Here is a 13,757-nt window from a genome sequence, read left to right on the forward strand (position 1 = left end):
CAAGGACAATAAAACAAAAGTATATAGTTCCGGAAGAGTCCTAAAAAGGGTAAAGAGCCCCAATAAGTCCTTCAAAAGTTGGAAGTAATTTAACGATTTGTCGGGAAATGTCATTATATTTTCATTGCTGCAACCAAATACAAATATCACCCGCTAATAATGCCAATTAATCCAGGTCGTTGACTGCACTTGAGGCATTTGTGGATGAAGAAGGCTCATCATCCAAACCCTGGAAGAACTGATTGACCAAATCGCCAAATAGTCCATGATGAGAGCGTTGTTGCGGAACTGGAGCTCCAAAGTAAAGTGTCCCTATTTTCTGTAGATACTTCTCATAGGATGGATCTCGGTCAGTGGAACGTTTATAGAGGTCACAGAGCGTCTTGAAACTCTCCAGTTTGCCACTTTTTGCCAATTTTAGAAGGAAGGCTAGAAAATTAAGCAGTGGCAGGGAATACGGAGGCTGCTCAGCCAGAATTTTGGGATGTAGTTTTGTGTAGGTCTTGAATGTCTGCTGAGCTGTGGGTTCTTCCTTTAAACACAACTGCTGAAGAATGACCTGGGCAATGATGAGGTCTATTTCTCCCCGATAGGCCTTTGTAATGCTCATTTGAATGAGCATCTGAGCGAATCCTTCGCCATCCTTGGACAGAAGAAAGTGATGCTTGGCTTGTTCTAGGTTGTTCTCTAGCCACATAATTTGACCGACGACTTTGTGTACCATTGGGTGGCCTAGTTTTCCTCCAGTATTCACACTACTGCTCCACTTGATAATCTTGGCCTGAAAGACAAAAGGAATACAAGTTCAGAACGACCACGTCTCCTTAAAGTCCATAATGCTTTTACTCACAAGAAGAGCCTCCCTCTCGACAATTGGTCCAATTTCCTTCAAAATTGCACCCAGTCTCTTAATCCACTCCACATGATCTTGTTCCTCGCGGGGAGTGGTTTTTTCCAGCACATCAACCACAAGGGATGTGAGATCTGCCACTATAGTCTTCTGACCGTAGTCTATAAAGTACTGGATCCCCTTTTTTAGCAATCCTAAGAGTTCTTCATAGTTTTTCTGGGCACAAAATCTGTAGTATATTGACCGATATATCTGATGTGCCTCATAATAATTCTGGGCTTCTAGGGCACTGTCTAGTTTTTTCACTATTCGCGATACTCCACGTACACTTTTTGGCTCAGACATTCCACAAAATATTTTTAATTTTTCACGAAAAACTTCTCCCACGAGAATTTTAAGGTTGACATTTATTTAATGATTCAGAGGGGAGTCATCTGGTGAGACATTGATGCATTTTCAGGAATCTGGGACAGAGCATAGTGCCATCTCACTGACAATAGGATAATTATAAATTACCGCGGAAGGAAATGGGACAAATTCAGAAACACATTAGCACAAAACTTCTGGCATAGAGATCTGTGCGTTCTGTGATAATGAATAGTCCTTTACTTTAACCTTTGACCCTTGAAGGACGATTGGGTTACCGGTGGCTCTAAACAATTTTTTTCCTGACCATTTAAAGTTGTGCCTTTCTCTAAAAAGAGTCAGGAATTTTTTTTATTATCTGACTTCAGAGAAAAAAAAAGAATTTTCCGGCTTCTCAGAGAAAAACCTTAAATTACACGCAGAGGTGTGCAGAACCTTGTACATACGTCAATGGTCAAAATGCTGTTTGAACAAATTTATGTTGACGTTTATTCGGTTTCAACGGTTCTTGCACACCACTGAATTATAGAGATGACTTTAAATATAATTAGATGGTTGTATAGGAATTTTTTTATGCATCACCAATGATACAATTATCCTTAAACGATTAAACGGATTTTTAGTGGAAAGTTTAAGAAATTTTAAACCTTGTATTTTCTTATATTTCAATTTTCTAATACAATCAGTAATTTTGGCTTAGCAAAGACTACCCAGGGATTCAAAAATCTATCAAATAAATAAATACATATTAATTCATTTTGTGATCAAAACAGCGGTTGAAAATCAAAAAATGAAAAATACTAATTTTTGAGAGAATTAAGCTTATGACCTTGAAATAATCTTGATAAGAATTTTTGAAAGTCATTAGTGTGATCAGGGGCATGACGTTTCCTGTGTTTCCCATATGTTTCTAGGGTGCCGAAAACACTATTGAGTTTATTAGCTGTTTTTTGTCATTGTAGAATGAATTAGCAAATAATACAAATATAAAGTAAAAGCCAATTTAATACAGAATAGACAACCGAAAACCCCAAATTGGCAACCTACGTAGTTTTGGAGATATCTAGTGAAACGAGTACAAAAGCAGGGAAAAATTTACACTAAAACTGGTCGCATTTTTCAGAACTAATGTCACCGCCCCTGAGTGTGATCTTGAATAGTTTCATTATTTCTTAATATGTATTTTAAAAACCTCATAAATTTTTTACCCCACAACCTAATTTTAATTAAAAATTTTAATAAACGCACAAAGTGAAACTAATAATCCGTAGATGCGGGTGACTGCTCTGCTTGCAATGCGTAAGCTTTTCTATAATTTTAGCACTTAAGGATGGTCTTTACCGATCGGATATGGTGTATGATCGATGAAGATTACTCTTAATTTCTAAGGTTTAAAGGAAAAGCCTACGAACAGTAGGGTGGCAAACTTAGCCGTATCGGCGATTAGACAGAAATTCGGGCATCAAATTGTTTGTAATGCAACGATTTTTTGTTATTATTAATGCCCAACGCACAATAACGTTTGTTTTGTAAACATACTTTTGATATTTCAATAAGAGTGAATGAGATCTAGATCTAGTCATCTCGCTGACTCTCATATAAAATTTTGAAAACATGTTTACAAATAAAAGTTATTACAAAATGGTGCTGGGGGTAATTATTAATTGTAAATTTCATTAAAGCCCCTTAATAGTACAAAATCACTTCACAACTGAGACAAAGCATGGCAAATTTGAGCATGTTGCTTCATTCGATAATCATAATCGAACTTGAAAAATGTCAACAAACTTTTTTTCAAATTTAACTGCTGCCTGAATTAAAAAATGCCCGATGTTAAAGGAGCCGAATTAGCGAGAGTCTACTGTATCGTCAATATAATCAATATTGCCGATATTGCCTTATAAAAAAACATCGATCATTGAAAACCAAACTCTTTATTAGCATCATCTAATAGTTACACAGGAACGCTAAACCAGTATTTCTAATTAATATTTAACGTCTTGATATTTTTCTTTAATTTTTTAAATATTTTTCACTTCATATTTTAAACATAATTGAATTATGTCCAGCTCACAATAGCTATTGCTTTTAAAGTTTTTGACTTTTCCGTGATAATGAAGTCTAGATTTAGTAAAATTTTGAAAACATGTTTACAAAACAAACGTCATTGTGCGTTGGGCATTAGTATGAGTGAGATGATTATATTCCGATCTCTATCAGTTTCTTTGAATTCTTGTAGTTCAGATATACTAATGACAAGATATTGTATGCTGCGAAATTTATAACAAATTGGTCAAAATTTTTTTTTGCCAGTTGAATCACATATTCTAAACATGGGGGTAATTTGGAATATCACACCTAAAAAGAAATTTTCAAATTCTGTCACCGTGTCAGATGAGTATAAAGTAAAAATGAAAAACGTGAAAAAGTCACAGCTCTGAATTGAAGAGTACTTCTTTAGTAGTTTTTCTTTCTTTTGCCTATCTAAAAGATAATAAAAAAGGGGTGGCAAAGCGTCCGAGGCTTTGTGAGCTGTGCAAACTCCCGAGAAGGAGCTCTGCCTTATATTCCTTTTACCAAATTTTTCTGGTGCATATAAAATTATTTTCGAATTAAATTTGTCTATAAATCACCTCAAAACCAGCTTGAAGTTAAAAATTGTTCAAGAAGAGGATTTCAAAAAGTCATTAACCTTTTAATTAATAAATTGACCAAATCGGGTGGAAATTATGCTTTTGAACTTGAATAATTCAAGATGGCGATTTTTTCGGTGATAGGTGTCTAAGGACGAAATGTTCAGCTGGACTACCTCCAAAATATTTCCCAAAATGAACGAAATCGTCAGAGCCAATTTTTTGCAAAGTTAGAAAAACCTAATTTTTGGTCTATTTTTGGGGGATAGGGAACGCATGAAAGGGGAGGGGCAAAAAATAAAGAGGTTGGGTTCGAGATAAGGTCATTTGATGGGGGGTCATCGAAGACCGGAAGTTGATATCTCTTACCGTTTAAACAGTATTTAAACGGTTATTACAGGCTATTACAGGCTATTACGGTAGTTATTACCGTTACTTTTCCGATCCATCACCGATTATGACCGATACAGTCGGGTTCAGAATTACAAAATCTTTCAAAAAGATCCAAATTTAACCAAATCCGTTGAAAATTAGGCCCTCCAGGGTGGTTGACCTTTGACCTTAAATAATTTAAGATGGCGATTTTTCCGGTGATAGGTGTCTATTCCAATTCAGGTCAATTCTAAATTACCCTGTTGTATCCTATCTATTGTCTAAATTTAGTGGTAATTAAATATGAAATATTGTTATTTTGCAATAAAACAGTATTATTCAACGAATTAGTGGTAATTATTATGACTGAAAATGAAAGTTATGTGCCTTTTCACACCATTCTATAATTATGCTTTTCTTTGAGAAGTTTTCCTCTTCAGTATTCAGCTATAAGCCAAAATATAATATAGTTCATTGATCTTCATTTAAATTTAAAGAAAGAGAAAAAAATTTGAGGTCATTTACTAGCAATTCCTTTGTTCAAGAAGGATCTCCAGTCATACTTTTAAGAACTTCCGTAAGTCATCTCAGATTTATATAGCAACTTCCAACCATCAGAGTGGGAAAACAATAGTCAAGAGAGTATAAAGTGGAGTGTTTCCAGAAAAAAAACTCCAAGTAGCACGAAGTCTTCTCCTGAGTGATCGCGGCATTTGAAATAATTGCTACCATTATCACTGTTATCAGAGCTCGTGTGTAATTTTTGTCTCTCTGCGACAAGCTCCCACACTTGTACTTATCGCACATTTTAGCAGTCAATATTGTCCTCTAAAATACCCATTTAATCTCCCCCACACTCTACCAATCAAATCCATGTCTTTTTCATGTGGAATTCTCGGGTGAGAAAAAAACACCAAAACTCCACATCATAACACGTCGAAAGGGTGTGATACTTTTTATGAGACGCTCTTTTCTCTATGCACACACTTTCTTATCTGCTATGTTTATTTAAAAAAAATATATTTAAAAGGGACGACAATTAAGTAGAAATGGCACTCAATTTTTTATGCAATATTACCTACCGTTGCTAAAGCAGGTGATTTTTTTTAGGTCAAGACTTCTGTAAATAGTAATCCAATTGATTGGGATTGCTGTCTCGTCTTCGATGCAATCGAGAAGAATTGTAGCAATTTTGTTGTGAAAGATTGTGTCAATAGATGAGAAATCGCATGGAAATTTCTGCTGCTGATAACAAATTTATATTGAACTTCTATGTTTTTACAGGAAAATTATGAGGGGAATTGTATAAAACTCAACAATTCTGGTTGCTCATTCTGAAAAAAAAATCTCTAAATTTCTTAAGCAGTTTCAATAATTTTAGTGCCTCTTCAGCTGATTGCTACCATAATTTCATTTAATGATCAATTACACATTTCTCTTGACTTTATCAGGAAAAGTAAGTGCAATCTAGTCCACAAAAAATTTATCTTTTCGAATTTGTCTCGTGAATTCAAAATATTTAGGAATTGCTTTACTAAATTGGTGTTGGGCATGATTATTTGGTGGAATAAAAAATTTTAAGATGATATTCAAAAGTGCATTATGATATCGCAAATCGTAAGTAATCAATTGGATTTGTTCTCTGTCGTTCTTTTAAATTTTCATTGATTTTAGTTATTGGAAATAAAATAAAATAAATGGTAAATTTTACTTCTCTGGAAATTAGTAAAACTTTACAAACTTTTTCATGTTTTTATAACTTTAGAAAAAAAGTCTAGTTGTCTGTCTAACAAGAGATATTTAAATTCAATGATCTTATGGATTGTAATACACCCATACACTGAGAATAAAGAGAGTAGAGTAGAATTCAATTTATATCGTCAAACGGTTACAGTTTTTGATGTAAAAATATATCACCATGTTTCATTATCATTTTACTGCTTTTTAAGTTTCATTAATTTTTTTATAAGAGCAACTGTAATCCCGAATACCTAAAAGAGTATTTTGAAATTTAGGGGGAGGTGGGCTCTTTTGAGCTACGGGTCTACATTGTTATATGATTTTTTTCGCATATTTCTAAAGGAAACTGGGTTTTTAACACACTGAGAAAAAAGAGGGTGCGATTAACTTTTTTTCCTGGTAACTTTAACACTTTTTAGTTGTAAAAATATATCAACATTTTTTAATGTTAATTTTACATCTTTTTAAGCGTAAAATTAACATGAAAAAGGGTAACTTTAACCCATAATACACCTAAAAAGCATAATATTTACACCGATTTCGGATCAATAATACAGGGTAAAATAAACATTTCCGGAATGTTATTTTAACTTTTTCGGATTTCTCTCAGTGCATAATGGAATTTGGATACACGAAACAGTTGTGGATTTAAATAGAAAAATGTAAGGATAAGCTTCGTTAAGAAATATGCGAAAAATTCATATATCATCATACATCATATATATGCTCAAAATAGCGCCATCTCCCCCTACACTGATTTCGGATTATTAATGTAAGAATAAAATTTACATAACCGAAATATTATCTTAACATTTTTAGTCTTATTTCTTTGCTTAATAACACAATTTATAATTAGCACCATTAGATGCTACCTCAAAGAAATCCTTAGATGCTTTAAATTTCTTTAAATTTAATACCTCATTACATATTATTACGAATTTCTAATTATTTTGAATTAGCAGCTGTTTTATGGCTTCTTGCAAAAATATTTGGTCAAAATACTATATAACTTTTGATGCGACTTATTTCAAAGTACTCCATTTTGACGTAAAAATGTTTCACAATATATAGAGGACTTTAATTAATAAGAAGTAATTTTTAAAAATTATTAAATTTTATAGGTTCTTCAGCACATATGGAATTTTAATTAAGGGAATCAGTGTCAAATTGACATTGGAAGCAATCAGACGTGTTCTTGAACGCTCCGTGTTTTGACAAGTTTTTGGCCAATTTTAGTGCAAATCTCGAGTGAGAATTAACAAAAACATTTGCTCAGTGTAGCCCTTAAACAGTGGAAAACATTATTTTCCCTTTTTGGAGGCTTCTTTGTTGAGAAAAAGTGAAAATTCCAGACGCGTTTCTGGAGGAGAAGGAGTGAAGTTAGCAGCGATGGCGGCCGCAAGCAGCGGCGAACGCGGCGAAAGCAATCGGCAATTCTCGGAGCTGTCAAAGTTGCCGAGTGACGATGCGTCCTTTCCCGTGCTTTCGCGTGGGAAAAGAAAAAGAGCAACGATAACAATGGATTTGAACAAACTCTTCACGAATAGCCATGAAGCGAAGCGCTTTATCATTGCGGAAAGCCTCGAGAAGACGGACTTCTTAAGCATCTCGTGCTTCAAGGTGAAGAGAACTCTCGACACTGTCTGTGGAAAAATCCCTCACTTCCAGCCCCTGTCCAATGGAAGTCTGTTGATTCAGGTCAACAGTATTGAACAGGGCCGAAAAATGACGGAAATTAATGAAATCGATGGCAAAAAAGTGAGATTTTCTTGGCATCCTTTCCTGAATCAGAGCAAAGGCGTCATCTCATGTTTTGCATTTACGAAATTCGCTGATGAGGAACTGAAAAAGGAACTGGCAGCTTTCAATATCACTGAAGTGAAGAGAATAAAAAGGAAAATCGTCGAGGAAGGGAAATTGGTGCTCAAAGACACCGGGTCGTTTATAGTGACCTTCAACCAGCCAGAACTTCCCAAGACAATCAATGCTTACTACCACGCATTGAACATCAAGCCATATATCCCCAACCCGATGAGGTGCCAGAAATGTCAAAGATATGGTCATCATGACTCAAAATGCAGAGGAAAAGAAGCAATCTGTGGATCCTGTTCCCAAATCAAACACGATGGAGAATGTACACATCCAGTAAAGTGCACCAGTTGCGGTGAGGGACACGTTTCTTGGTACAGGAAGTGCAGAGTATTCCAAGAGGAATTTGAGATCCAGAGAATCCGAGTGATGACAAAAGTGTCATATATTGCAGCCAAGAAGGAATTCAAGGAGAAGAAGAGGATGTACTCCTCTTTTGCCAACGTCGTGTCTAGCAACTCCCGGGTTTCTCCAGACAATAGTGGCAATAGAAAACCCCCAGCGCAATATCCTAGAAAGCTTATTCAGGGTGAGCACATGGAGAATGAGTCCATTGGAAACTTGAACAACAAGGCAACCGGAATTGCATTCAAATCCAGATCATCTGAGGGACCTTATGTGACCGACACTGCAGAAGCGGAGAGATCTAGCCCATTCATCTTCCATGGAAAGACGAATACCCAGCCTGAAACAACTGAGAAAAGGACAGAGCATCACTCTGCACCAATTCCTTCCGACTCCGGATCCGGAGATGGCGTCCCTCAGAAGGGCGCCGGTATTGAAGAAACGATGCGGGAGACAGCAAATCTACTTGCATCAGCAAATAAGGTATTATATAATAGTGATTCAGACATGGATGATCCAGACACACGCTAAACTGAAGGATGATTCGGAATCGCATTTGTGTTTGCACGACTTTGGGTGGGGTTCCTCCGGATGGATGCAATGTGTTTCATCACAGTGTATCCTATTGAAGGATTCCCCGTCTGATGGTGTGAGCATGGGTGCGGTTCCGAGTCATTTTTCAAATAAAATATAATAATTGAATTGATTTTTATATATATATATATTTTTTTTTGATTTAATTAATCTTTAATTATGTCAATTATTCAATATAACATTAATGGTCTTGAAAATAATTTTGTTGATATTCAATCCATGTCAAAAGATAATAATAATTTAATATTCTGTATACAAGAAACACATCTAACTATGAACAAGTCCATATCCTTAAGAGGATTCACTTTGATCTCTAACAAGGATCTACATACAACGGCTGCCGGTGGTTGTGGTATCTTTGTTAGAGATGGAATACAATTCACTGAAATTCCTTTGCCTTCAAATTTAGATGCAGTTGCTATCAGAACTTCCTTGTTATCAGGACTTACAATATGTTCAATCTATTTAAATCCTAGTAATCGAATTGACATTTCGGCATTGGACACGCTTTTGGAAGTTTTGCCTGAACCCTTCTTACTTTTAGGAGACTTCAACGCCCATAATACTTTATGGGGATGTTCAGATACAAATACAAAAGGTCGTTCGATAGAAAATTTCATTTATTCTAACAATCTATTCCTCTTAAATAATGGATCTTTTACTTATTTGCATCCTGGTTTTAAATCTTTTTCGGCGATTGATTTATCTCTATGTAGTCCATCACTAGTTCCATTCTTGCAGTGGAATGTGAGTGAAAATCATCACTATAGCGATCATTTTCCAATTTTTATCAATTTACCAGACCATAGACCAGATTCAATGCGAAGACCTAGGTGGAAGGAGTATCTGGCAGATTGGTCCAGATTTTCCAACCAGGTAGATCTTCGATCAGTTTACTCTCATAATCTGCAAATTGATCAAAATGTTCAAGTTATAACTGATACTATTACTAACGCAGCCAAAGCGAATATACCATTATCTCAGGCAAAACCCAAAAAAAGAATTGTCCCATGGTGGAACGACGATTTAGAAAAAGCTCACAAAGATTGTCAACGAAAACTTAGGAAATTTAAAAGACATTGTTCTGATGAGAATTATAATGAATACAAAGACAGTAAACTTTTATTTAAAAATTTGGTTAGAGAAGCAAAAAAGAAATCTTGGACAGATTACGTCAGTACCATTACAAATACGACTCCAGTGAAAGATGTATTTGATAAAGTTAAGAAAATATCTGGCAATTTTAAATCACCCACAATCCACCAAATTAAAAGAGAAAATTCTTATTACACCAAACCAGAGGAGATTTGCGATATACTGGCTCAACAATTTCATAAAAATTGTGATAATAATTTTGACAATGCAACTTTCCTTGAGAAAAAACAAAGTTTAGAACAAACGGTAATAGAACTAAGAAATGCACCTGACGTTCTAGAGCTAAATCAACCATTTTCATATGATGAATTAGAACATGCACTCGCACATGCAAAAGGCAAATCGCCAGGACCGGATTCAATCACTTATTCAATGATTAAAAATTTAGATTTTAATAGTAAAATCACTTTATTAGAACTTTTTAATTCAATTTTCATTTCCGGTCACTATCCTGACGAGTGGAGAAAAGCCAATATTGTCCCAATTCTAAAGCCCGGTAAGGACCCTACGGATCCAAAGAGTTATAGGCCTATAGCTCTAACAAATTGTCTGAGTAAGATATTGGAAAAAATGATAGTGCGTCGATTAACTTGGTGGATGGAGAAAAATAATTTTTTATCAGACAGACAATCAGGATTCCGAAATAAACGGTCTACAGCTGACAATACAGTATATTTACAAAATTTTATCAGTAATAATCTTCAAAATAAATCTCATACTACTTGTATCACTTTTGACATGACAAAAGCGTATGAAAAAACCTGGCGAGTTCTTTGTTTACATCAACTCGCGAAATGGGGACTTTCAGGCTCAATGTTTAATATTATTCAGGATTTTCTCTCATATAGAATTTTTAGGGTAATGGTAGGTCAGCATGAATCCCAATTTTATGAACAAATAAATGGAATGATAACTGGCTCTGTATTAAGTGTTCCTTTGTTCTTAGTGTCGATACATAGCTTGACTGAAACTTTAGATCGATGCGTAGACGTGGAATATTTATTCTACGCGGATGATTTAGTAGTTTTTTCTTCAAACCCAAGAAATGACCAGTTAAATTTATCACTGCAAAGTACAGTACATAAAATAGAAGAATGGTCCAATAATAACGGTGTAGTTTTTTCATCTGAAAAAACTAAAGTTATACACTTTTGCCGAAAAAGATCTTGCCAAAACCCAAACCTAACTCTATATAACAATCCGATTTCAGTAGTTACAGAAGCAAAAATACTTGGAGTAATTTTTGACTCCAAGCTCACTTGGCGACCCCATTTACTAGAATTAAGGAAACGCATTTTCAAAGTAACTAATTTAATCAGAACTATTTCTTCCAAAGATTGGGGAGCTAAACAAAAACAAACTCTTTTGATTATTAACTCCCTTATGTTAAGCCGTATAGATTATGGTTGTGAAGCTTATTCGCAAGCTAATCAAAACACACTTAAAATTTTAGAATCTCCATATCGTGCGGGGATTAGATCAGCTCTTGGAGCTTTTCGATCATCCCCCATCGAAAGTCTTTTAGCTGCATCTGGTTTTTCATCCCTAGAAGAGAGAAGATCAGTAATTTGTAATAAATATTTAAACAGACTGAACCATCTTCCTAAACTCCCTTTGTCAAATGAATGTCATAATTCATCATATAGAACAGATATGAAACATCCAGAACCATTTATTAATATGTCTAAAAGATTATCATCTGAACTTAATACCCCACACTTAAAAATAATCCATTTTGAAACCCCAAGAAACCCACCCTGGAAAAGTTTGAATTCCATTATTGATCTAAGTTTGTCATCTCACAAAAAGAACGATACGCATCCTGTAGCTTTTCTAGCCCTTTTTCAAGAAAGAAGAGCTAAATACGAAGGCTATTCCGAGTACTACACTGACGGATCGAAAACGCAAACTGGTGTAGGTTATGGTGTAGTTGGACCAAATGGTATAGTTATTAGTAAAAAAATACCTGAAGTGTGTTCAGTATACTCAGCAGAAGCTTTGGCAGTTCTTGAAGCGTGTTCAATACCGTTGAATGAGTTTGAACGAAGATTGATTTTAACAGATAGCCTATCAGTAGTTAATGCTATATGCCACACTTCTACTAACTGTAGTATTATCTCTCAAATCAGGGATGTTCTTACCGATAATTATCCAAATATTTCAATTATGTGGGTTCCAAGTCATATTGGGATCCACAATAATGAATTGGTAGACAAGACTGCAAAAGAGTCTACAGAAAAATATGAAGTTGATACAGATTTGTGTACCTATCAGGATATGGCCTTGTTCATCAGTAATCAGTTCAAAAAACAACGAAATTTTAGATGGACGGAAACTCCTTTAACAAATAAACTTAGACGAATCTGTGATGTACCTTATGGATATAAGTATAGTGATGATGTGCCTAGAAAACATGAAGTAATTCTCAATAGAGTTAGAATTGGGCACAGTAGATTAACCCATTCATATCTAATGAAGAAAGAACTACCACCTGTTTGTGACTGTGACAATTCCACATTAACTGTGGAGCATGTTCTTAGTAAATGTAAAAAATTTGAAAATGAGAGAAACAATATTTTGAAAACTAGTGACTTAAAAATTATTCTTAGCGCTAAATTTGAGAAAAAACTTTATGAATACCTAGATAAGATTAATTTGATTAATGAAATATAATAGGTAATGCTTTTTATTTAAGTTTTAGTTTTAAGGTATTGAATAATGTACAAAATGACATGTATGTCTGGTGCATATTAAATAAATATATATATAATTAAGGGAATAGTGAGTAAATTGCCTTAAATATTTTGAGGTCTATATGACCCTTTGTAGCTCATATAAACAAAAGAGACCAAGGCTTGGCCGAGAGGTTACGGACAGGATGAGTTGCTTAAAATTTTTTAATTCTTAAATTTATTGTACAAATTTTTAATTTTCTTTTAAATAAAGTTTGACCATTTTCCTTGAAAATTATACTTTGGTGACTGAACATAACCCAAATAAGGCACAATTGTTATATAATTTGAGCCAATTATCAATTTTTACGCGGCATTAGAAGTTTTCTTTGCAAAAACGTATCCCATATATTTCAAAGCAATTAATCTCAATTCTCTGACTCGAATGATTTCAATAGAGTCACAATTCAAACATTAGATAATCTCTCTTGTCTGATCACCTGTACCAGAGTCACAGGGCTTCGCGGTGTAGGATGATGTGGAAAGAGAGAATGTCCCAGCAGTGTTAGACCTGTTCAGTTTGTATTTCTTTACTGATAAGACAGTCAACACGAAAACACACATCGATCGATAGTCTTGTAGATTTGTTACAAATGCAATTGATGATAATATAAAAGCGCCAATTACACATAAACATACATATATGTGATCACGCAGGTTATATTGGCGATATTTCCCCACGATTTCACCTCAGAGATAAGGAGGTATATGCGGGGGGATCTACTTTGAAAAGAATGTTTCATGTGTTGTTATGGGTTATCAGACTGCAAAAATCACACCGGACAGTTAAGCCTATGAAATCCCCCTTCATCCAATAAAATGCTCAACAACCTCTTGGATAGGGAATTATATACTCTGATTGTTGACCAATTGTAAGGGATATTTTTCCACAATCATTTGAAAAAACAAAAAAAAATATTTAGGAAATAGATCAAAAATATTTATGATTCATTCTCATTTTTATTCAGCCACTAAAATCGCTCAATATTATCAATGAGAAAAAACGATGGCAAAAATATCTCGCTAAAATAGATGTGTGGGTCGGAAAGGAGGTGATATCGATGTAAGGTGATATTTTTTTCTTAGTGTTGCTCCCTCCAA

At 34.7% G+C, this 13,757-nt stretch overlaps 1 protein-coding gene across 1 annotated transcript; it reads right to left on the bottom strand.

Annotated features, from left to right (window-relative positions):
- Nucleotides 1–96: 96 nt before the first annotated feature.
- On the bottom strand, nt 97–1,272 carry LOC129801973 (Golgi to ER traffic protein 4 homolog). Its single transcript, XM_055847491.1, has 2 exons — nt 851–1,272; nt 97–781 (listed from the first exon to the last, which is right to left on the bottom strand). The coding sequence occupies exons 1-2, from the start codon at nt 1,193–1,195 to the stop codon at nt 167–169; spliced, it is 960 nt and encodes a 319-aa protein (XP_055703466.1). The 5' UTR covers nt 1,196–1,272; the 3' UTR covers nt 97–166.
- Nucleotides 1,273–13,757: the final 12,485 nt, after the last annotated feature.

Source organism: Phlebotomus papatasi, chromosome 1 (genome assembly GCF_024763615.1).
Source record: "Phlebotomus papatasi isolate M1 chromosome 1, Ppap_2.1, whole genome shotgun sequence".
NCBI classification, from domain to species: domain Eukaryota; kingdom Metazoa; phylum Arthropoda; class Insecta; order Diptera; family Psychodidae; genus Phlebotomus; species Phlebotomus papatasi.

Bases quoted from the DNA above. Each gene is read 5' to 3' on its own strand.
- LOC129801973 (XM_055847491.1), bottom strand. From the start codon at position 1,195: ATGTCTGAGCCAAAAAGTGTACGTGGAGTATCGCGAATAGTGAAAAAA. The intron at 782-850 runs GTGAGTAAAAGC...TTTGTCTTTCAG, and splicing joins TCGAGAGGGAGGCTCTTCTT to GCCAAGATTATCAAGTGGAG.